The 23,819-nt window shown below is 40.0% G+C and overlaps 1 protein-coding gene across 12 annotated transcripts in view; it reads right to left on the reverse strand.

The window, feature by feature from the left end:
- RFX3 (regulatory factor X3) overlaps positions 1-23,819 on the reverse strand; it is a 292,672-nt gene that overhangs the window by 44,135 nt on the left and 224,718 nt on the right. For all 12 annotated transcript variants that reach the window (XM_058695807.1, XM_058695803.1, XM_058695806.1 and 9 more), the window contains 6 exons: positions 16,972-17,093; positions 15,081-15,193; positions 11,168-11,283; positions 10,576-10,730; positions 6,563-6,660; positions 3,360-3,509 (listed from right to left, as the gene is read on the reverse strand). In XM_058695807.1, the coding sequence (XP_058551790.1) occupies positions 3,360-3,509; positions 6,563-6,660; positions 10,576-10,730; positions 11,168-11,283; positions 15,081-15,193; positions 16,972-17,093 (754 nt within the window). The remainder of the gene's footprint in view (positions 1-3,359; positions 3,510-6,562; positions 6,661-10,575; positions 10,731-11,167; positions 11,284-15,080; positions 15,194-16,971; positions 17,094-23,819) is intronic.

The following is a 23,819-nucleotide window of genomic DNA, read 5'->3' on the forward strand; positions in this document are numbered from 1 at the left end:
CCAGGGATTCTCATCACTTACATATGACACTCAGTGTTCATCCCAACAAGGGCCCTCCTTAATGCCCGTCACCCATTTAACCCATCCCCCCACCCGCCTCCCCTCCAGCACCCCTCAGTTTGTTCTCTGTATTTAAGAGTCTTATGGTTTGTCTCCCTCCCTGTTTTTATCTTATTTTTCCTGGGGAATCATTATTAAATATATTTTCTGCTATTGAACTTACATTACTTTTTGAAACTACAAGTTACCTTATTACTTCAACTTTTTTTAAAGATACTTTTTAAAGTATCTTTTCTGAATGAAGAATTGAAAGAAACATTGTAGGATAAATTTTAAGGGAATATGAACTTATTCTCATGAAAATCAGTTGATGTAAATTTCAATGAACTATGTAAAGTCAATGGCTTTGCAAACCTGAGACAGTTTGCTCTTATGAACGTTTTATGTTTGCATGTGTGCATTTATATGTGTTCATACATAGATAGATATATAGAAAGATACATCTTAAAAAAAATTTTCCCCATAACTAGGAGTTTGAGCTCAATCCATGAAAGTCAGAATGAACTTAACTAATTACTATGCCTTAGAATGAATCAAGCCCAAATACTACTTTTTTTTTTTTTTAATTTTTTTTTTCAACGTTTTTTATTTATTTTTGGGACAGAGAGAGACAGAGCATGAACGGGGGAGGGGCAGAGAGAGAGGGAGACACAGAATCGGAAACAGGCTCCAGGCTCCGAGCCATCAGCCCAGAGCCTGACGCGGGGCTCGAACTCACGGACCGCGAGATCGTGACCTGGCTGAAGTCGGACGCTTAACCGACTGCGCCACCCAGGCGCCCCCAAATACTACTTTTTGATATATTTAAGTAACGAAAATAGACCAGAACTATGGATTAAAATTTCTAAGAAATGGGAGTCATTAATGGTTTCTTTTTAAGCCAAAGTATTTTTTGTAAGTTTATCTATTTATTCTGGGGCGGGGGGGCGGGGGGGGGGGAGGAGGAGGGCAGACAGAGAATCCAAAGGCTGATGCGGGGCTCAAAATCCCTAACCATGAGATCATGAGCTGAAATGAAGAGTTGGATGCTTAACTGACTGAGCCACCCAGCTACCAGGTACCAGGGTGCCACCAGCACCCCAAGGTATTGATTTTTTTTTTTAAGTTTTATCGAGATACAACTGATGTATCATATAATTCACTTGTGTACAGTATAGCATTCAATGGCTTCCCGTAGTACATTCACAGAACTGTGTACCCGTCACAATTTTAAGACGTTTTCATTTCCCCCAAGAGAAACCCCACACTCCTTGTGTCCTATGTCACCCTTCAATTCCCGGTCCCCCAAATCCAGGCAGTCATGGATCTTTCTGTCTCTTACAGATTTGTCTATTCTGCACATTCCATATAAATGGAATCATCCACTACATGGTCCTTTGTGTCTGGATTCTTTCCCTTAGCATAATATTTCCAAGGTTCATTCACACTGTAGCAGCCGTCAGAACTTCATTTCTTATTATTGCTAATGATATTCCATTGGGTGGATATGCCCCACTTTGTTTACACTCTCAGGAGTGAACAGGCAGTGGGTTGTTGCCACTTTTATGCAGCAAACGTGAATAAAGCTGCCACAGAATGTCCACAGACAAGTTTTATGTGGACACAATTTCATTTCTCTCCGTAGGTACCTATGGGTGAAGTTGCTAAGTCATCTGGTAAAACTCCATGTTTAACCTTTTGAGAAATTGCCAGACCGTTTTCCAAAGGGGCTCATCGTACGTTCTAATCAGTAGTGCGTGAGGGCTCCGATTTTTCACCATGACCATAGAAGCGTGCCCTTCGTCTTGCCCTCCATCTGACTTCTCGCACTATTTGTTTTCATTGGTAATCTCTTTCCTAGGGTAGCATAGTCCACCCTTAACTCCCTTCATTCTTTTTGTGATTACCGGTCTCATGATAGCCATTTTAGCGTGTGGGAAATAGTATCTCCTGTGGTTTTGACTTGCATTTCTGTGGTGGCTAATTACGTTAAGTATCGTTTCAGGTCCTTGTTGGCCATCGGTATATCTTCTTTGGAGAAATGGCTATGGAGGTCGCCACCCATTTTCTACCTGGGCCATCTTTTTATTATTGGGTTGTAATAGCTCTTTACATATTCCAGATACAAATTTTTTTTATCAGATATACAATTTGTAAAAATCTTCTCAATTCTTTTTTCAAATGTATGTATGTATGTAGGTATGTAGGTATTTCTATGTAATAATGATTTCAGGAGTAGAAAATTTCATCAATTCTTATCAGTTGTTGTTTCACTTTTTTTGCTGGTCTCTTGAAGCACAGAAGTTTTTGATTATGTTCAGTTTCTGCATTTCTTTCTTTTTTTTTGCTTGTACTTTGAGTGAGCAATGTACTATTTTTACATGGTAACAACTAGTTCCATCACCTTAGTATCTGAAATAAACTATTTGTGGGATTTCACAATATTCCTAAATTAGCTGTCTTTTTAAGTGTACCTTAAAGTACAAGTGAATAGTTTGATCACAATGTTCAAGTACATTTTTTTCTTCATTTGGACGAACAAAACAGTCAAACATCTTGCACCTAATTCCTTTCAAAGGAACAAATATTTACCAGGCACTCTGAAATAGAATTTCTAAGTCTTCCTAGTTCTTTCAAGGTGGGGGACTATTTTTTTTTAATGTTCATTTTTGAGAGAGAGAGAGAGAGAGAGAGAGCACAAGAGGGGGAGGTGCAGAGAGACAGGGGGACAGAGGATCCAAAGCAGGCTCTGAGCTGACAGCAGAGAGCCCGACACAAGCCTCAAACACATGAACTGTGAGATCATGACCTGAGCCAAAGTTGGACGCTGAAATGAACCACCCAGGTGCCCCTCAAGGTGGGGCACTATTAAAAACATGTACCTCTTGTATGTTACGGTGCAAAGGACTTCATGTATTCCTACGTATGTCAACAATAATCTAAGATAGGTATTATAAGGTGTGGAAGGGAAAGCCCAGAGCAGTTAAATAACTTGCCCACCGTCCCACAACTAGTAGCTAAAAGAGTGTAATCTCTTGCCTACCTGATTTGAAGGACTGTGAGCGTCCCTGCTCCATTAACTATCTAGCAAACCCTGCTGACATCTGTTCCCATCTAGTACTATAAATCTTAGCAGACTTTAACCACAAAACAGAGGAGCAGTGAAGTCTTGGCCAAGTCAAACTCTCATCTTGCAGGACAATGTGGACATAGATGCCGTCTGTGCGCGGATGCGACTATGGAAACAAATACGACGATCCTCATGAAGAAGAATGAGGCGTCTTTCCTCAAAAGACCCATTTTGAAAAGAAACGGAGTACCTGGACATTGGCAAAGTCAACGCGGTTGAGGTCATTGAGCATCTGGTTGATCTGAGAAGTGTTCTGAAGCACTGCGCGAGCTGCCTGGGCCAGGTGATTGAGCGACGTGTATCTTCGCAGAGTCTGGGCAAAGGCACTTACAGCGGCGACCTGTAAAGAAATCCCATCAAAATCGGGTAGTTGTTTCTCTCCGGAAAAAGAAACCACTGTAATCTTCAAATCTTTATTGCCCTGCCAAATTTTAAATGCTTCCTTCTGATACTTAGTTCATTTCGTGCGAGAGCTTACTTGTAAATTATAGCATTTAAATCTCTAAACCCAAGTATTATTTTCCTTTTGAGTAGGTAGAGGTCAACACTAAAACAAACTCCCATGTTCTTTGACATCTGGGTGCAGCACTAATTAAACCAGTCTTGCAGGAAATGACTTTGTCTAGGGAAGCAGGAAAAATGTTGCCTTTCATTTCTTTTTTACTCTCTGTAGGACCCTCAACGACAAACTCTGTAAATACAATTTTTTTCTTTTTTTTTTAGAAAACCAAATTATATAGCCTCACTTTTTTAAATGGATAAAAAAAAATAGACTCTTCAGAGCAATGTCATTCAGATTCACTCTTACCGCCTTTACTTTGCAGAAACCTGGGAATTTTTCAGGTGAAACAAGAGTGTTCATAGCTTCTATCAGCAAATACATAGCCGATAAACTGATCAGACATAAAGCAAAAATCTCAATCTATGTGCAAAGGCTATCCAGGATTTCTCCATTTGCCCCTCATCTACCTTCTATTCTTCTTCATTTCGCTCTGTGCCCAGGAAGACTACTCTGAATGGACTACATTAACCACTTTCCTTAAACTCTGGCTTCCAGTTGGGTTCGGCCAATGATAGACACTGGGAGGGGACACAAGGATAGGAAAAAAGAGAGTTGAGTTCAAAGTATACATTCCCCTAGAACCTCTGCTCTCTCCGTTTTGGCAAAGCCAGCTTTCCTGGTCTAAGACCAGAGTCCTGGGGCGGGGGATGGGGGGGTGGGGTGGGCGGGGAAGGAGATGATCTCCTAAGGCCATAGCTTTTACCTCTTTCCCCTTCAGACCTAGGGATGCTCAGGACTTCTCACTATTGTTAGTCCTGGGGTGCTTCACCATTCCTCCGGGTTTTCTTAACTCTGTTTACACCTTTGGAAACAGACCCTTCTTAAATTTTTTTCAATTAATCTCCCTTTGGATATACCATTTGCTTCCTGCTGAGACCTTGAATAAAACAGGTACATTGAAAGATATCAAAAATAATGTCAAAAAAAAAAGTCTCAGTAAATATCTAAATCTCACGATCTCCTGGAAACTGATCACATGCAGAGGAAACCTAATGAGCATTTTACCATACTGATAGGAACGTATGGTAAGCCATTAAATCACGATGGGCATGTAAGCAGCAACTGATTAAATAGTCCATACTGGTGTTCCCAGGTCAAAGGATGCTGTGTTCTGATAGACGTTTCAGGACTATGTGGAACATGGGAGGAGTCACATTCTCTCAAAAAATAAGTCTTAACACTTTTTTTCCATTTCCGTGATTTGTATTAACTGAGTACATCCTATGTGCCAGAAACCACGGTAAGTGCCTCACATATATTACCTTGTTTAATTCTTAGAACTATTATATTAGACACATGTTGTGACCTAAAGGGATTCTGTAGCTTGCTCAAGGTTACACAGAAACTAAGTTACAGTGATGGAGTATGTTTGATAACAATGGCCAGTCGTAACCTAATTATGCTCTTTCCTCTGTCATGGTAGATTATCTTCACTGAGGGAGTGCTCAGCTAAAAAAAAGGCTACACGTCAGTGACAGCAGAAAAGCAGAAGACACCCTCCACCAAGGCAGGTCATCCAAATCGACTCTGGGGACCGATGGAATGGCCAATATGGCAGATTGCTACCACATTCGCTTTGGTAATACTGGGAAGGGAGGTGTTTTTAACTGCTTGAAGTATTGTTGTGAATATGACTGACTTCGCAAATGGGAAAGCGTTCCGGTAACCATCATAATCAAACGGCACCTCTTGTCTTTGTCCACCTCAATGTGGCACTCTAGAACTTTCAGCAATGATGGAAATGCTCTATGTAAATACTGCCAACTATGGTAGCCACTGGTCACGTGGGGCTATGGCCCACTGGAAACATAGCTAGTGTGACTGAAGAACTCAAATTTTAGTTTAATTTAAAGGTAAAATTCAAATTTAAGAAGTCAATGTGGCTATCCGTAATGCATGCATTAACAGCATAGCTCTAGAGCAGTAATCTAAGGTGGGAATACTGATGAAATGTTCCTTCAGTGTGTTTTATTTTTTTGCTTAGCTGTGTTTTTTTTTTTTTCCTGCACGCATTAGAAAGTGTTATTGCAAATCTTAACTCAAAGCAGAAAGAACTGGGAGCTACTCGTGCTACCAACGAGACTTGCCAGGTACAAGAACTTCAATCTCTCAACTATGCCCCCAAATTGAAAGACAAGGTGTGTGGCTGAAGTCTGACCGTGGATACAGTCATTGAGAAAAAGCCACGAATGTAATTTTGGGTACAAAGTTTAGACAAAATCAGTCCCATCTTGCCAGAGGATATGTTCACAGATTAACCTAAAGTAGTAAGGTTAGGAGGAGACAAAGTGGAGATCAGGATTCATTTCTCTAGCTAAACAATCCACATTCCTTATAAACCCTGATCAATTATGAGACAGTTGCTCACTTTAAGAAATGACTACCTATTCACAAAAGCATTCTCCAGTGTTGAAAAAAATAAAACATGCTGAAAATCAAAAGAGTATCAATTTACATGAACGTTTCGCAATATAATGAGTATAGTTGGGGACTTCAAAAAGCTAAAACTCACTCAAATGGAAACTACTTAACATTCTAGGTGATCCTCTTTAATTTTTGAAATTAAGCAATCTGGAATATATACTTTGGAAAAAAAGCTTATAAATACACCACACTTGAAATGATTCTCTAGTTTCTTTGAAAGGAGCATTATCAAACAACATCTCCTGTGAAAGTTCTTTATTACATGGTGATAAAGCAAAAATAAAAAATCAGTTTGAAAAGTTCAATATATGACGATACCAACATAATACAGAATAATTTTCTACATTGTACATAAGACAGAACAATTTTCTAAATACAGAGGAAAAAGCAAAAACATAAAAACTTACCTTGGTTTGTATCATTCTCTGTGGGATATTGTTCATGGCATTGGAAAGCCAACCTTCAAGGCTTTTTGCAAAATTTCGAATGGCTTGGGTCAAGGCACCTAAATGTTAAAGAATAAAAGCAGAACGAAAAAGACACCAAAGAACATTAATCTTTATTCCAGGAGAAGAGAAAAAATGTGTATACGACATTTCAAATAACACAGAACTTATATTGCCCTCATTGACAAGACTTTTTTAACATTATTTCTAACTTTGAAAGCATCCAAGAATTGTATTTTGGGTTTTTTTTTTCTTTTAAAGCTATTTTTTTCCCAGATATTTATGACACTTTGTTGGGAAATGAAAACATTCAAACGTTTCTGCTTATAGCGACATATACCAGTTGTGAATATACTTATGGAATTTTCTATCTTAAACGAGACGTTCTTTCGTTAACAGCTTTATGCCCAAAGGCTAAGTATTTTCTTTATAAATTCTTCATCTTGATTTGTTAAGCTCTTAATCAATTTTCCTTTCTTCAGTTAAAAAGAAAATATTGCACAGCTTTCTCCCTTCCTCTACATATCTATTCATGCTAGAACATATCATATTAGTTATCTGTTACTCTTGTTGAAAAGTAAGGAAAAAATTAAAATTGCCTGACTTGAAAATTTTGGATAACTATTCTCCATTTCACTTGGCAGGTAGAGATAAAAGATCAATGTGATAAAATTGCTGTCACAGAGACCGGTATTCTTAAGATATTCCTAAAATAGTCCGTTCCATGTTCTTGATGAATCTGTTAAGACCTGAAAGAGGGCTGGGTCCCATGAGAGTAGTTTTTATAGTGGTCATAAAATGACTGGAAGCATCATCAGTTATCAGTAATGACTACAATTATTTTACAAGAAGGGACTGTCGTATAATAAAAAAAAAGACTTCTTCTCTTGTTCAACAAAGTAATTCAGTCAATAGCATTTTACTTCATCTGTACCCAACGCTCCTCAGTGTAGGGGACAGTTTCAGACATTTAACAGATAAGTGTCTGAAACACCCACAACATGAAATTAACCTCTGTGGGTTCTCAATAATGTGGTAGGCATTCGAATTTGTAGTCTACTCTAAGACACACAAAAGCTATGTTTTTCTCTAAGGCTACCAAGGATATTAATGTTAATGCTGGGATTAAATTCCTTGCTTTTTCTTCCTGTGCTCAAATGAGTCTGACAATGCTTCTCTCTATCATTTTTGGTAAAGCAGGGTTAGAAATAATTTAGCTTGCTCAAGTTGCTTGCGAAAGATACAAATTTCACTATCCCAATCATAAAAACAACTGTTTTTTTTAAATCATTTCTTTCACTGGTCAAATGATAGAACAGAGGTTCAAATGACTCAATTTTGATCAGGAAAAACACTCAAGAAGTATCGACTCTTAAACATGACAATCATCTACTGGAAACACGGACTTGGAAATTTCTAGAGAATGAATCTTGTGAAATTTCCAGAGCTTCCCACTTGAGCCAAAAAAAGAAAAAGAAAGAAAAATATTTTTCTGCTGTCTTATGTATTAGAACCATGGAGGGCAGGCATGAATGGAAATGAAAAAAGAGTGAAAAAAAATTAACGACCCTTTTTGAAACTCAGTAAAATTTTGTTCAAAATTCACCTTGGCTATCTGCATTTGCATGTTTTCTACTGTTAACATAGAACGCATTACTTGATCAGCATAAAAAAAAAACCAAGAAGCAAGAAAAGTTACTTTAAAAAAATATTTAGCATGGGTCTTGTTTCATCTGGACAAATTTCATGCTAGGGAAGATTATTAGAGAAAAAGATGTTTTGTATATCAAGTGACTGTAAGTTTTTGCTTTCTTGTACTACATGACATCGGGGGCCACCTTTACATACGCTCAAAATTGTACATAAATGTTACTGGTTGAGTTCTTATGCAATTCTTACACTTCACTGTTTTTTCATTTTCAGATAAATGTATTTTAGAATATAGTAGCTTCAAGCTGACTTCAAATTAGTGTGATATGCAGACATTTTTTGGCTAAAAAAAGGAATCCCATCTGGACAGTAAACGGTAGAGTGAAGTACTTGTAGCCAGGAAAGTATAATTTTTAAAAATAAAATTAAGTTTGCTCTCTCTCTAGGGATTCATGTCAGATCAAATTGTGCATTCTGACTCTGACAACTTTTTCTCATGAATGGATGGTTTACAATTGAAAACGATTCCAAAGCTAACTTGTCTCAACCTGCTTGCAATTGATATTAAAAGGCACATGATCGGAAGATAGCTACTTAAGCTGTAATTTAAGTTGTATTTTCTTAAGTCTTGTTGCAGAATCAGAATTAAATCTCCAAGTGTACTTTGGAGGGTAGCACATTAATGTCCCTGGTAACTTCACAGAAGCTATCAAACTAATGTCAGGTGAAAATTCCTGAAGTTGAGTTGTCCGCTAAATGTAGAGACAAACTTCTGGGCAGAAGAAATGGGTTTTCGAATCAAAATTTGCACAAAACAAAGGTCAAGTGTACTGTGCACTTAAAATGATGAGGTGTAGAGTCAATTAAAATTGATACATGATTTAGTTTAGGAAAGTGTTGACTTCACAAGTCTTCTGGTGCTAACAGAAGCAAAAGGCTTCAGAACTGTTTAAGATTATCACTCAGAGCACAGGGAGCAAGACAAAAACAAGGAAAATCAAGATTCTGGAACATAAATCAGTAGAGAATTTACACACTGCAATTTTCCATGACAGCGTCATTTTTAATCAATTGTCAGTCAGGAAGCTTGCTGCAGATAGAGTGGAATATACCAGCAATTGACAAAAATGTGAGACAATGACAGTTGGATTTCTTTTTCCTAAACTTATTTCTATACAAACTTATGTGTGTTCGTTGATAGTATATGTAAATGAGTATCTAAGCATCTATTTTAAGATGGCGGGAAACAGGTGGAAAGCACGATCTTCCAGTTTGTCATATTTAGAAAAAAAAAGAAAATATAAACATACACATGCTGATATCTTCACCTTGTCTTCTACAAAATCCCTCCTTCAATACTTTGTTAGGATTTAACATCAATCAACTGTGAACAGTGTACTTGAAGTACAGGGTTGCCAATTTCACAAGCTAAAAGACTCTGCTTTTACTTTATTCATGTCATTGCAGAGTGGAAATTCTGTCCCACTTCTTGAAAAGTTAAGGTCACTAGTATGTGCTCGTAAAGGTGTTCGCATAAAATCAATTCAACTGCCTACCTCTCCCACAAGTATCCACGGTAGCATTTATATTGACACGTGCAGAAAAGGACTTTGTTTGTTCCAAATATGCACCATCCCTTAAAAAAGGAAACCTAATTTATCTATGTAATACCTACTTGCTTCATGGTGGGAATGCTCATGTAGTAATATATATATATATATATACAGAGAGAGAGAGAGAGAGAGAGAGAGAGAGATTTCTCTCCAAATGCCAGTTAACCATTACTGTTAATGGAGACTGCATTTGTGGTTCTCAACGTGATGGAGGGTGACAAAGTAAATGCTTTTGTACAGGAATTCAACTTTAGTGGAAACCAAGATGAATTCATTTCAAATCAAAAGCAACCACGAAGGAAGGAGGCTGGCCCCACAATTACAGATTTCATAAACTTTTGGCTTTCTGAAGGGAACTGTGTCCTTGGGGAGAATAATTTTTACAAGGTTGCCTGGCTTGGGAGTGTTCTGATAATAATTAGTCACCGATGGCTGTCACATCTTTAGGTTATCTTTTCTATTGAAAAGAAAATGAAAGATTGGAAAACAGATTGTGGTTTTTTTTTCCCCGTTTAACTACAGTTTTGCTCTAAGCTGCTTTCATTCAATATTCTTTTGTGTTGCATGGTTTTCTGTTTTTGTGTTTTTTTCTTTTATTTGGCAAATCGAAATGAGGTTAGAATCACCCTAGATCGCGACGTCGCTTCCCCAAACTTCTTGGGTGGAATGTATGAGAATAAAAGCATCCGTACTTGTCTGCATTTAACTTACTAGGAATAGGTCTAAGCACGTCGGGGATGAGAATCTCCACCAAAGCCTGGTACATCCCATGGTCACAGTTACACATCCATTTCAGGATAGACTCATGTTTGCACAGAGTTATCAGCTTTGCTTTCGGAAGTCGACTTTCTATTTCACTCAGATTGCTGGTGTGAATAAATGTAGCAAATGAACAGATGGCAGATGAGGATAAAAAAGAAAATGGACTTTAAAAATAGTTTTAGTTTATCAAATATTACTGAGGTTAGCACTATACCACCATTGCACTGCTTCCGTACGGCTGGATACATATAACGCGCCCCCAGAGCTGCCTGTGCACGTTAATGCTTTCTGACGGCAGGAGAGGCAGGTATGGTACTAATTCCATGAGTATGAAACAGCTCTACCGCAGTCCCCCAAATCAATAAAAATGGGAGCTACCACACACACACCGAAACCTCCAGAGAGCACTTTGTGGTTCATTTCTATCCATTCATTTACTGTTATCACGTAAGGTTCACAACTGGTATACATATCTCTCGTTTATTAGCTGTGACATCTACTCGGCCATGAAAATGAATTGGAAAAGCATATTGATTCTGACCTTGATTCGGTGATGGTAGTGCCGTCGGTTGGAGTAGAGGGAGAATAGCGCCAGAACGTTTGCCACAGTTTTTCTATCAGGCTAAACTGAAGATTCACGACAACGTCCAATATTGCCTAAAAAAAGAAAACGGTTATATCCGCGTGACCTTACGATGCTTCTCAAGGGGACGTGCGAAGAGCGCGTTACGTGTCGGGATGGCAGTGGTGAAGACACCTGTGGGTTCGTAAGCTATACGGTGAACATGGAGTAAATTTTGCCAACGGAAGGCAAACAGAAGAGCTCAGGCAGGGAGAACATAACGTCTGGAAAGACTGACGGGATGGCGTGTATTCCTCCAATAGTGGCCTCGTATTGTATCCCAGCCTCGCTTTAACTCTCTTTGTTCTCCTTAACTCCCCTTCCTCTCCATTTTCTTCTCTTGCTTTTCTTTCATTCCTTCACACACGGCTTCCTTCAGCTTCCATGGCCGCTGCCACTCTTCCTATTCTCAGACCCAACGGGCACACAACAAAGGTGCGATTCACACCAGTCCCCAGAGGGTTGGGTGTATTCCCGGCCGTCAAAGATGGCGGAAGCAAAGGGTGTGGAGCTGCTTGGGCCTGGTGGACAGAGTCAAGGCTAAATGGGCCTGTCTAGGGCGGCTGACTAGGATTCTGGAGTGTTCCTAGGCAACCAGAGTCTGGACCAGGAACTACAATGACAATGGCCTTCAGAGGACAGCACCTGTCTGGGCAGAATAAGGGTACCTCTGTGGTCAAGCCACACCTCCATCTCAATCCTCCCTCGGCTTACTCCCTTCAGAGAGGAGCTTTAAGACCATCCCCCTTTCTGACCTTGGGGGCAGGAGCCGCATCCTCCTTCTCCTTCATTTTATCTCCCAGAACCATTTCCCAGCTGCATCAAAGATGCTTTTTTTTTTTTTTTGATGATGCTAAAATTTGCCCCCTTCATTAAATTTTGATGATCAGGTTTAATTTCACCCTGCCATGGCAATTAGTTTATAAATTCGTCTTCAGATAAAAGCAGTCACAAAACCAAAGAATCACTTGTTTGTGCAAAGAACATGTGATTCTGTGATTATTTTGAGCATAAAAGACAGAAGTCATCAGCATAATGTGTTTGATGCTGGCAGTACTGAGAACCAGGACAGGTAAAACAGGCCCATCGAGATCTAGAGTTCACAGAAGCAGAGAGACAACAGGGGGCAATCAGGAGAGTCCATCTGGGTATTTGAGGCAAACAGAGGAAACTGTAACCACAATTCTATAGTCTCTGCCACCTGTGTCGATCTGGCCCTACATAGGATACGGAGAATAACTGTCCTTCTATATAAACACACTGAGACCAATTCAAATGTGACGCAAAATACGTTTGAGGGCATATTCTGGTGAGCAGTAGGGAATGTTACACGTCATTGCATAATGAAGACGGAGGGAAGGGAATGAATGAATGAACACACTCCTCACCCTATGATACTAAGAACAATTAAGATGCAAGTATAAGCCTTGACAGTGAAAGACAGATAGATGTCCCTCTTCCCAGGCAAAAATGTTCTCAAGAGGCAAATTATTAAACTGCTCTCCTAACTGTACCGTGGGCACAGTCTAAGAGATATCTACTAACAAAACAACTACTAACATCATATATAATACCTAGGTATCTCTATCTATGAGAACACTAAATTTTAGGGGCGCCTGGGTGGCTCAGTCGGTTAAGCATCCGACTTCGGCTCAGGTCATGATCTCACAGTTCGGGAGTTCGAGCCGCATGTCGGGCTCTGTGCGGACAGCTCGGAGCCTGGAGCCTGCTTCGGATTCTGTGTCTCCCTCTCTCTCTGCCCCTCCCCTCCTCATGCTTTGTCTCTCTCTGTCTCTCAAAAATAAATAAACGTTGAAAAAAAATTTTTAAAAAACATAAACTGCACAGAATATGAAAAAAATAAGGCAAGTAAAGAATTCAGTGCATCTGAAACGCAATCTCTCCAAATTAAATAATTTCAAATGATTCTTTTGAAAAGGACATTCCCATCAGCCTCACTTGGGACATTTTTACAAGTGAATAAAACATTTTATCATTTGTCCACCCACTTTCAAATACGTTCCGACTGAAATATACAGGCAGATGTATTTTTAAATAATCCTTATTGTACTGGTTTCGGGCAGGTGACTATTTACAGGAGAGGAGACGAGACTGAGACACCTGTACTTCAAAAGTCTGGAAGTCTGACATGAAAAAATAATCACGATTCTTCTTTTCCATACCTGCCGCCATGTCTCCCGAGAAATGGCGTGAACGTTTGTAACTCTGTGAAAACATGGGGATTGTTCTATGGACCGTCATTCCCCACATATACTGATTACCATACCCATCCATCTCTCTTCATAGAGACTATTCCCGGATGCTGGTATGTTAATGAAATTTTTTGATCCTGAAGATACTTTCGTCTCTCACCTTATTGGTGGAGCTTTTCACTTGGAATAAGCTTACCGTACACTCCTTAGTAATACAAAGGATCGTGCTCCAACTTGTAGTTTGAACAAAGAGAAACTTCAAAAGAATCTAAATTATATTTGTGAGGGTTGGGTTGCTTTAAGAAGGATTCACCTGAACACAGAGAAGTGAGAAGTTGCTTAGAGAATCTTCACATAAAAATCTTGAGTGAATATATGTGATATTTATGTACAAAGAAAGAATTTTTTTCTAGACACATAAGGCTCCTCCAGGAATTCTTTCAGGTTGGGAGAATTCTTTCGAGTGTAGTCGGATGGATACTAAGCGTCTTTATCATGCCAACAAATGTTGGGAACAAAGAGAGAACTTGCCCTTGGTTGTTAATGATCTAGCACCCTTGACAAGCACTCGGATTCGCTCAAGCAGTTGGTATTTCTGGAGTGGGAAAGAAATCTGTGAACGCTGTGAGCTGAGACTTCTCACTGCATACTGCCTTGTCCGCAGTCAGGAGGGCTGTCCAGGAAAGGCAAGGGAACATCTTCTACTCCTGAGCAGATCACAAATAGCCCTGGAATAAAGCTACTTAAGTTCTAAACAGACTCCTCTTTCAAAAAGAGAGGCACTTAAGACGATTCTTACGGCGATCCCTTATGCCCTTTCCACCAGGTGAGCTACAGGTACATTAACCCGCTGTCCTGGAGACAACGAGCCAGGTGCAATGGGGCACACTGCCAAAAGGAGGAGAAGCAGGGATGGAAAATACCAAGAGAAACGTTAAGTAACCACAAAAACAAAACAAAACTAGAACCTCATTAATCCTTGGAAGGAACACCTAACGCGTTTCACTAAGCATTTCTAGAAAATACTCTTTTTTTTTTTTTTAAGTTTATGGATTTATTTAAGTCATGTCTACACCCAACACGGGGCTCGAACTCACGCCCCTGAGATCAAGAGTCACGTGTTCCTGGAAGAGTCACATGTTCCACATCCTGGAACTTATTCCTCATTAGTACACTTAGAAGCGTCTGTTCTTTTTAATGGCGGCACAGAATTCTGCTCAAGAGACCGTATGTACCGTGTGTTATTCAGTTCCCTTGTAGATGTGGACGCTCCAACCAATCTTTTGCGCTAAAAGCCGTAATGCAACGAGTTCCTTGTGCACTTATGTCTTCACCCAGGTGGCATACTTTGTCGGGTGAGTACCTAGAAGTGGTGGAATTGCCACGTCTAAGGATTCAGACTAGGAAAGGCTAAGGAGACAGAGAGTAGAACGTATTCTCGTTTTCTTGCGTCCATCATTTCTTCAGGCGGAGACCGGAAGAAAGATGAATTTCTCAGTGTTCAAAGATACATGAACTAACTTTACCTGTCCTCTAGGAATAAGCTTGATTATTTTAGTTTAGCAAGTTGTCTGGCAAAAATTTTAGTGTGCGTTCATACTGCGTTTGAAAAAACTTACCTCACAGTGCTCTCGATAAAGACTCTGCAGTGACTTGATATCCTCAAAGGTAGTACCATCTGGCAGAGAAGAGATTTCAACTTCTCCAAACTCTGGAAGTGCTCGAGATGCATCTGTTGCCATGACAACACAACAGAAAAAAAAAACAACAAAAAACCTCTCATGGATTGTGCCAATTACAGATTAATGAGGGAAAATTTAAGAAGACTAAAAAAAGGAAAAAAAAAAACCCATAAAGGCCAGAGGTCCAACGATGGAAGAACTTCTCATAGTAGTACGTTTCAAACAAAATGTAGCAACAGCATCAGTGGAGGGGAATTGAGGAGGCACTGAAAAATTGTGGAGGAACTAAATTTTCACTACGATTATACTAGAAATAACATACCATAATGTCTCTCAACCTAGGGCCTCCACTAAGAGAAAAATATCTCGAGCTGGTCAGTATTGGTTTTAGTTATTATTGTGTTGTGTTACTTAGGAATATAAAAAACTAAACGTAGCTTTAAACTCCGTAGGCTCATACTTCTTATAACATCACAAACTAAAAGAGCTACGAAATGAACACACATAAAACTACAAAAACAACATTAAACTTAACAACATTAATTTGATATGATGGACGAGACTGCTGTCCTATCACTAAATTCCCGCTCACAACATGAATACTGTATTGACTGCTGTGGCCTAGAACTTTTGAGTTTGACAGGCCTATACCAACATGTCCTTGGTGGGGCTGATTCTCCTGTTATTATCCTGTATTCAAAGCTGTGGAACCTTCCTCCACAAAGCACTGGGACGTCATTTAGCCTTCCCTTGGGACGAATTACATAATTTATGTAATTTACCTAGTAAGTCTCTCCCTGTTCTTTTCTCATTAGCTCTGGACAATTCGTGCGATGCACTTCGGTGCCTGCTTTATCCTAAATTCAAATCCAGATGCGTAAACTAAAACCGCACAACGGTTTTCGTTCTACTCTTCTAGATAATCCAGAAGACGCTCCTATTATAATTTTTTTTTTTTTTACAGATTCTAATTGAAATAAAAACAAAGTAAAAAAAAAAAAATCAAAATTCTCGTTGAGAGCTCAGCTCAGGCTCTCCAGAACACACGTGGCGACTCCAGTTTGAGAAACGCTGCCATAACGCTTTCAACATCAGTATCTACTCTGCCCTGAGAGGCCTTGTGCATTGTTTGTCAGAAAGTCCACATCGACAAGTATACACACGCCACAGACTCACACACACGCAAACTCTTTGCTGGCTTCTGTCTGTCTTGATCTGCTGCACGGACACTATGTGTTTTCATCTCGACAAGAGTTGTCAGTTAAAGTGCCATTTTTTGCACGTCTAGCTATCACAGGAATATGCGGAATGTTCCAATTCCTAACTCTTTAAGTAATAAGACACACGGACACCATCTACAAAATTACAAGAATAGGACAGACTGTGATCAGTTTAATGAACAGCTTACTTTTCCAAAGTTTCTAGCAATTTTTTTTTTTTTCTAATCTGAGCCTATGCGTTTTGCAATGTTATCGGCAGGCAATGAGAATTCTTGTTGGTACTTGAAGTAAACTACTGAAAATGGACACAACGCAATTTTCATCACAAAAACTCCATGAATACAAATTCTGCAAGACGAGGTCACGGCTATGAGCCTTTCATTCACATGCACTTAGAGGTCCTACGCAGCTTGAGATTTTTTAAAAGCTCTCGGGAACATGAGAAAGTAGAAATGATCTACAACTATCGTAGGATATACACGGAGACACACAAATCTTTCTGTGTAATTAACATCTGTAATAGACACAGCACTTGGAGAAAACACTAGTATTGTTCTCTTCTTTTCAACATGCTAATAGCAACTAATACGCATTACACCTTAACATACCTAAAAACTGTTGATGATGTTGACTTTGGGCAATTACAGTTTGCTCAACAGATGTGCCTGTCTGTTGACCACTTCCTGTGAAACCATCTGCAACCCCATCCACTTTCTGCATAGGCTTGTACCTAAAATATTAGATGGGAAAAAACAAATAGACCAAATTATTCCTTGTTGGTTATGTACTACACAAAACTCCCACGGCATTCAATTTTATTCTATCTTCTGTAATGTCTGATAGTTGTCGGATGAATTCTCAAAAAGTTAGGATGCAGAAATTTTTTTCAATTGTGAAAAGAAAAAGGAGAAGGGAGGGGGCTTAGGAGAGGGACCAGTTTTTGAAAATTCAGAAATTGAAGAACAAAAGAGTTACGAGGTATTTCTCTGGACAGCGGTAGCAAAGGTGCCCACGGTTAAGTGCAGTCTGAACATGACTCTTAATGGCCAATGGATCAAGGCGAAAACATTTTAAATACGTTGGGACTTTAATCTGAAATAAGATCGAGGAGCTGGGGGCTGAGAAACGTTAACGAACGGCTTTCGATTAAAAGTATCTCTCAAACGTGATTCAGCCTACAAACTCTACCATACTTGTTTTCGTATTTCCTAAAGCCTCCCATGCATCTCAAGACATTCATCCCCAACAACCCCTATCCTCGTCTGCAAATGCAAAGACCGTAAGCATAGGCTTGTAGCAAAATACATGCAAGATTCCATCTACAAAGGAGGTTAGCCAATTAAAATAAATAAATAAAAAGAATCAAAGTCTGCTACAGTTATGCATTTATGTTCAGGTCCTACTTTTATACAAACTCATGAACTCTCTTGCTAAGACACGGCAAACAGGCTCCTGCACGGGAGAGAAGGAAAAACTCCTCGGGAGAGAAACAGCACATATGAAAATCAGCCCGGGTGAGTCTCTTAAGACGGGCAAATACAAAATAAGAAAAGAAGCAGCAACTGTAATTTCTTCTTTTTCTAAGATTTCAATTGTTTTCCTTCATTTAGAAATTCAGAAAAACAGATAACCCTAAGACAAAAAATGAAAATCGACAATAAGCTTATTACCTAGAGATAACATTCACTTTATATTTCTTCTCCCATTTTTCCCCATTTCTGATTATATTTCTAAACAAAACCACCTAATGTTCTCTCCACCCAGACACTTCACTCTTATAAGTCAACTGCACCACTGGTATGGAATTACTGTGAATAACAATGTCCCCGGTACATGAACAAGATACACGCTCAGGCACTGGCACTGGGTGACAGATACGAAATGAACAGACATCACGCAAACCAAGGGTCGGGCAGTGTTAGGAAATGATTCCATCTTGAATGTTATTAATGAGAACTTAGATAAATACACCTTCCCAGAAACAAACTGTAATCCCTCCTAATGACATTTGCGTTCATTTCTTAGGTGACAGTCTCTCACAGAGAACTACGAAAAGCAAACAAAGTCAGAAGACGAACAGGGTGGGAAAAGAGGACAACTGACTTCATCCGTGTTGGCCCTGGGCCACCAAAATGTGGATTGTTATTCTGTAAGGACATCAAACAACTCAAACCTATCCTTTTATTTACCGGGAGAAAAAAAAAAGTATTCAAAGTACTTTTGCATTGGGGAAAATGTGTTAGAAGTGTCACTTATGAAAAAAATGGAATGTTTTGATTTTTTTTCCTCCTTAAAAAATTATCGTGGAGAGGCAAAAAAAAAAAAAAAAAAAAAAAAAGAAAAAAAAAGACTGTGCGGCAAGTACTTTGAGTACTTGTGTGGGAAAGCAGTTGCCAACCATTCTGTTCTGGAAGATGTGAATGATTTTATCCTTAGGGAAGTTTCTCATCCTCTTTAATCCATTCCAGGTTTCCTTTGATTTTAGCCCCCGCTTTCAGAGCTACGAAATTTTATGCCACTAATACAATAGGCAAAAACTGTTTAACCGTGTTTCTTCCTTTAAGTTAATGGAGTTTGGGATGCAGGGAGTTAACAGACAAGAGGTTAAAAGGATTTGAATTATTTCCCCTGCAGAAGAGAAAATGGAAATATTTCCTATCAATTTCAACTACATTAAACTTAACAGAGGATTGGAGAGTAATTAGGAGAGTTTGCGTGGCTATGCTTTATCAAGCTTCCTTTGTCCTGCACAGCACCTAGTACACCACGGATGTTGTGTAGGCACAAATGTCAAGGATAAATATAAAAGGAAATGATGTTGGGGCGCCTGGGTGGCTCAGCCGGTGAAGCGTCTGACTTCGGCTCAGGTCATGATCTCACGATTTGTGAGTTGGAGCCCCGCATTGGGCTCTCTGCTGTCAGTGCAGAGTCCGCTTTAGATCCTCTGTCTCCCTCTCTCTCCCTGCCCTTCCCCTGCTCACGCTCACTCGTGCTCTCTCTCACAAAAATAAACATTAAAAAAAAAAGAAAGAAATGATGTATATTCCTGTGGGACCGTAAGTTTTCAGAGGACAGACGATGCTGTGTCACCATCTACTTGCACACAGTACTTGTCAAGCCTGAAGCCCGCAGGCAGAACGATCTGCTTCCTCAGAAAGATGGACACAGAGGAAATTCGTAAGGGGAAGGAACACGTATGGTATTTTAAATGAGCATCCAAAATCAGAGTACATTGTAACTAATGCACGATTATGCTTCCTAATAATGATATTGAGTGGGAGGGGCTGATTAGAGGTATGCTCTATTACAAGGAGATGGAAAACACATCAAGAGTAGCCTGTAGATAAAAAGGAAGGAAGTTGGTGAATTCTGAAGAGACCGTGCAGGTCAGTACTTAACAACAAATCTCATATAGGATAGGTAAAGAAAAAAAAAAAAAAAAGAAAAGAGGGAATTTATTCTAACCCTAAGAATAGCAAGGTGAACGGTGGATTGAATGGATACACTCTGGTTGCCTTGTCAACGGGACCTCTGGAAGCCAGAACCTGAGGTGGTATCTCCTCAGAGAAGGGTTGGGGGGTGAGTCTGGGAGCGGTGGGTGCCATAAATGGCAGCAATATGGCTCGCAGACAAGAGCAGTATCCTCAGGAGCCTCCAAGTATGAGAGAGCTCCAAGGTAATGCTGATTTGCGTGCTTCGTTTTAAGTAATAAGTCACGTAGGGGCTTATGCTCAGGGTACTGCCCTGCATGGGACTGGCATGTAGAAAGAACCCCCAGAAATCACAAACACTGGACGGAGGAAAGCTACATGTTGATCTTCCTGATGATCGAAGGAGAACATCTTATCACTACCATCACCTCAGAGTTGAGTCTCCACCACTCCAACAGGAAGTCAAGAATAGTCCCATTACAAACAGGCTGACCAACTATCTGTGGTAACTGATTCCTCCCGGAAGAAACAGTCATAGATGATATGATCTTACATTGGGTTTTGGAACCTAAATGTGTATCCGTAACCGGGTAGCTTTCCAAAAAATTCAAGAGCTAGGCTCACCCTAGGTCTAGCCAGCAAAATTTTTAAAAATAGGGCTTAGGAATTGGCCATGTTAACCTGCCTCCCAGATATGTCTTGAGTAACCTGCACAGAACTAGTCGGCAGGAGCCTCTTGGCCCGATATAAATTCCTTCAGCCCAGGGCTGTCCACATATACCCATAACATCAGAGAAAAGTCATTTTTTGTACACTGAGTCACCAATTTTCAATTTGTTCCCAATAAACAACGTTTGGGACATAACTACCAGTGAGTGGATAATAAATGAATGAATGAATGAATGAATGAATGCTCAAGGTCACATATTTCATTTGATCATACTACCAATTGGTCTTAACATGTATCAAATCAATTTAACAAATATTTATTGAGCATTTACTATGGGTTAAAGACTTTAGGGGCGTGGTTTTGAAAAGGCTATGTACAAACAAAATCTTTCCAGGAGGTTTTTTACATTCTGTTGGCTTTCATGATAACCCAACACTATGTTAACCCTGGGTGAATTTCAACTGACCTTTTAGCATTAAAACACAGTTTTCAAATTTCCTGCCTCCTTAGCTTCTTCATAAAATACCCACTATTCACACACTAAACCGTAAAACCCAGAGACACTTTTCTCCTGAAAAAAATAAATTCTTTGTTGAATCTTTTAAAAAGCTGCACTTTTTAGTATTTAAGAGTATCTTCTCAGGGCAGCTGGATGGCTCAGTCAGTTGAGCGTCCGACTTTGGCTCAGGTCATGATCTTGCTGTGAGTTCGAGCCCCGCGTCGGGCTCTGTGCTGACAGCTCAGAGCCCGAAGCCTGTTTCGGATTCTGTGTCTCCCTCTCTCTCTGCCTCTCCCCAACTCATGTGCATGCTCTCTCTCTCTCTCTCTCTCTCTGTCTCTCTCTGCAACAATAAACTTAAAAAAAAAAAAAAAGAAAAAAATTTAAAAAAAGAGTATTTTCTCTATCCCATCTATTTTAGAAATCCAATAGCTTTAGACTATATTTTCTTCCAGGAGATTCTTAGTGCTCCTGAGTATATGTGCTCTGAGAAAGACCTGTGCTACATCAAATGAAGAAACAGCTCTTGGTTTCAAAATTAGTAAGAGGCAAATGATAATTTTAACAGCTTGCAGCTCCATGGGCAATCAAAGCTAAAGTTGTTAATGATTAAGAAATCAAAGAAAGTCTAATGCTTTAATAGCGGAGCGTGTGCATGAAACCTGTCGCTAACATGGAAAACACGGTAAATTGTTAGGAATCTTCCCCCATGGGGTTAGTCATACCTGTGATTTAGAACTTGGACAGCTGGAACTCTACTGTAAAATAATATCTAATTCTGTCAATAATCTCACATGCGCAGACACTGAAGGAGTCCAGTGAAAGGCAAAGAGTGGCCTATATTTATTATATTGACTCTCTTATATTTAGCAGTACCGGGATTTTCAGTGGACTGAGTGCAACATTTGGAAAAGTCCCTCTGAAGCAGGTGAAAAACGCACAGGAAAAATGCAAACTCTCAACTGCACGGGCCAAGAGAGCCTTCACCATTCTGGGAAGGACACAGTCGTCTGATATGCACGAACAAATCGAAATGTTGAGCTCAGAATCAGGGACAGAGGCTCAAGTTGTCTATCGGAATCTTGAGATTCCCTTTAGAACAACCACCTCAGAAAATCTTTAGGTGGCTCGAGGCCTGGAATGATATAAAATGTGACCAGGTCAGAGGAAAACCGGGAGGGCCGAGAACGCCTTTCTTTGAGAATACTGACTCCCTGGTGTCCCACTCAGCACGTCTGTGTCTCCACGACTTCGAACATCAACCCTGCTGGTTAATGACAGTGGCTCCGTCTCTTCCATTCTTGTGGGTGGCTCGGGAAGTACCTGTCTCTTCACTAGCTCGACATCTACCGTGGGGCAAGGAGAGGAGGGGACAATTAAATTCAGATGGGGGTAGTTGTCTTAATTGCAGCGGGGTTCATGCGGAAAGGACGAGGTTGAAGCTGTTGGCTAAAATGAAAGCCCGGATCATTCGTTCACTTGACAAGTAGGTACGGAGCGTGGACAAATGAGCCAAGGGCCCTCTTGAGGTGCTGAGGCTATAATGTTGAAAGAGGCAGACGCTATTCTCATCTCACGAGTTTCTCCAGTGGGTCCTCCCAGTGGCCCTTTCCGTTACACCCATTCTAGAGGGATGTCCCCCTTCCTCCTCTATTTGGAAAATAACAACCCGACGCCACCTGACGCCAAGATGGCAACAACCACAGGAGAGAACAACCCGAGGCTCTAAGAAGCAACACGTTAGTGACCTTCCTGCATACGGCAAAACTAAATGGGTCTCGATTTCCTTATCGGTAAATAGCCCATGTAATTGCCAAATGAGATCTTGCATGGAAAGAGCTTACTGAAGGACATTTTAAATGGTCAATAAATGTCTGTCAGAAGGGGGAGTGGTAGCTGTTACCCTTAACAAACTTTACACGAATTACCATAGTTAATAATTACTGAACTGTGATTATCTGTGATTCTCTTATCGTCAGGGGAAACCGTCTTGACATCAGGGACTACATACAGCAGTGGCCTAGCGAACATTAAATATTTCAGGGCCCGAGATTCCTTATGTTTCCAAAAGCCAAAGGCAGAGCACCTGAGCAACTTCCCACTAAAGATTCCTGCTACCTTTTGCTCTCTCAGACCAACCTGCCAGGTCTAGATGTTAAGCTCTGTAATGACCCCAGGGGGTTCACGTTCTAGGAAAGGGATAATACACTATTAACATCAATCAAAGCTGAAAACCACTGGGGAAGAAAGGAAGGAAGGAAGGAAGGAAGGAAGGAAGGAAGGAAGGAAGGAAGGAAGGAATGGAAGAATGGGAAAGAATGGAAAGAAAGAAATGGAACCCAAAGTTGCCCAACTGCTTGGGTTCATTCTCCTCTGAAACAGCCTTATTCTTAAAGAAATATTTTTCTCTGGTACACATAGTATAATAGTACAGAATAATAGATTACCTAACCCTTGAATATTTCCAGCTATTAAAAAAAACACTTACATACTTTTTTCCACCTGAACTTCAAAACAATCTGTGAGGTGGTCTACTCTATATATTTTTATTTTGCAGATGGAGAAACCAAGGTTCGGTGAAGTTCAGTTACACACACTGCAGAAATGCCAAAGCAGCCTATACTCTGACTCTCATTTCCCAATTTTAAATATGGAGTTCTTTCCACTAGTCTGTGAAGTCCAGACTAAGGAAGGTCTTCTAATGACAAGGGTTCTTGTCCTCCGTCACTCCTTCGGAACATGCGTGCTTCCACACTAGTCTACAGAAGAGCAAAAGTAGCCTTGCTCTATCATCTTTCCACCTGGCCTCAGTTTCCCCTCCTCTGAGTGCCACAAAGTTTCCTTCTTTCACAGAAT

The sequence above is a fragment of the Neofelis nebulosa genome, chromosome 12 (genome assembly GCF_028018385.1).
Source record: "Neofelis nebulosa isolate mNeoNeb1 chromosome 12, mNeoNeb1.pri, whole genome shotgun sequence".
Classification (NCBI taxonomy): domain Eukaryota; kingdom Metazoa; phylum Chordata; class Mammalia; order Carnivora; family Felidae; genus Neofelis; species Neofelis nebulosa.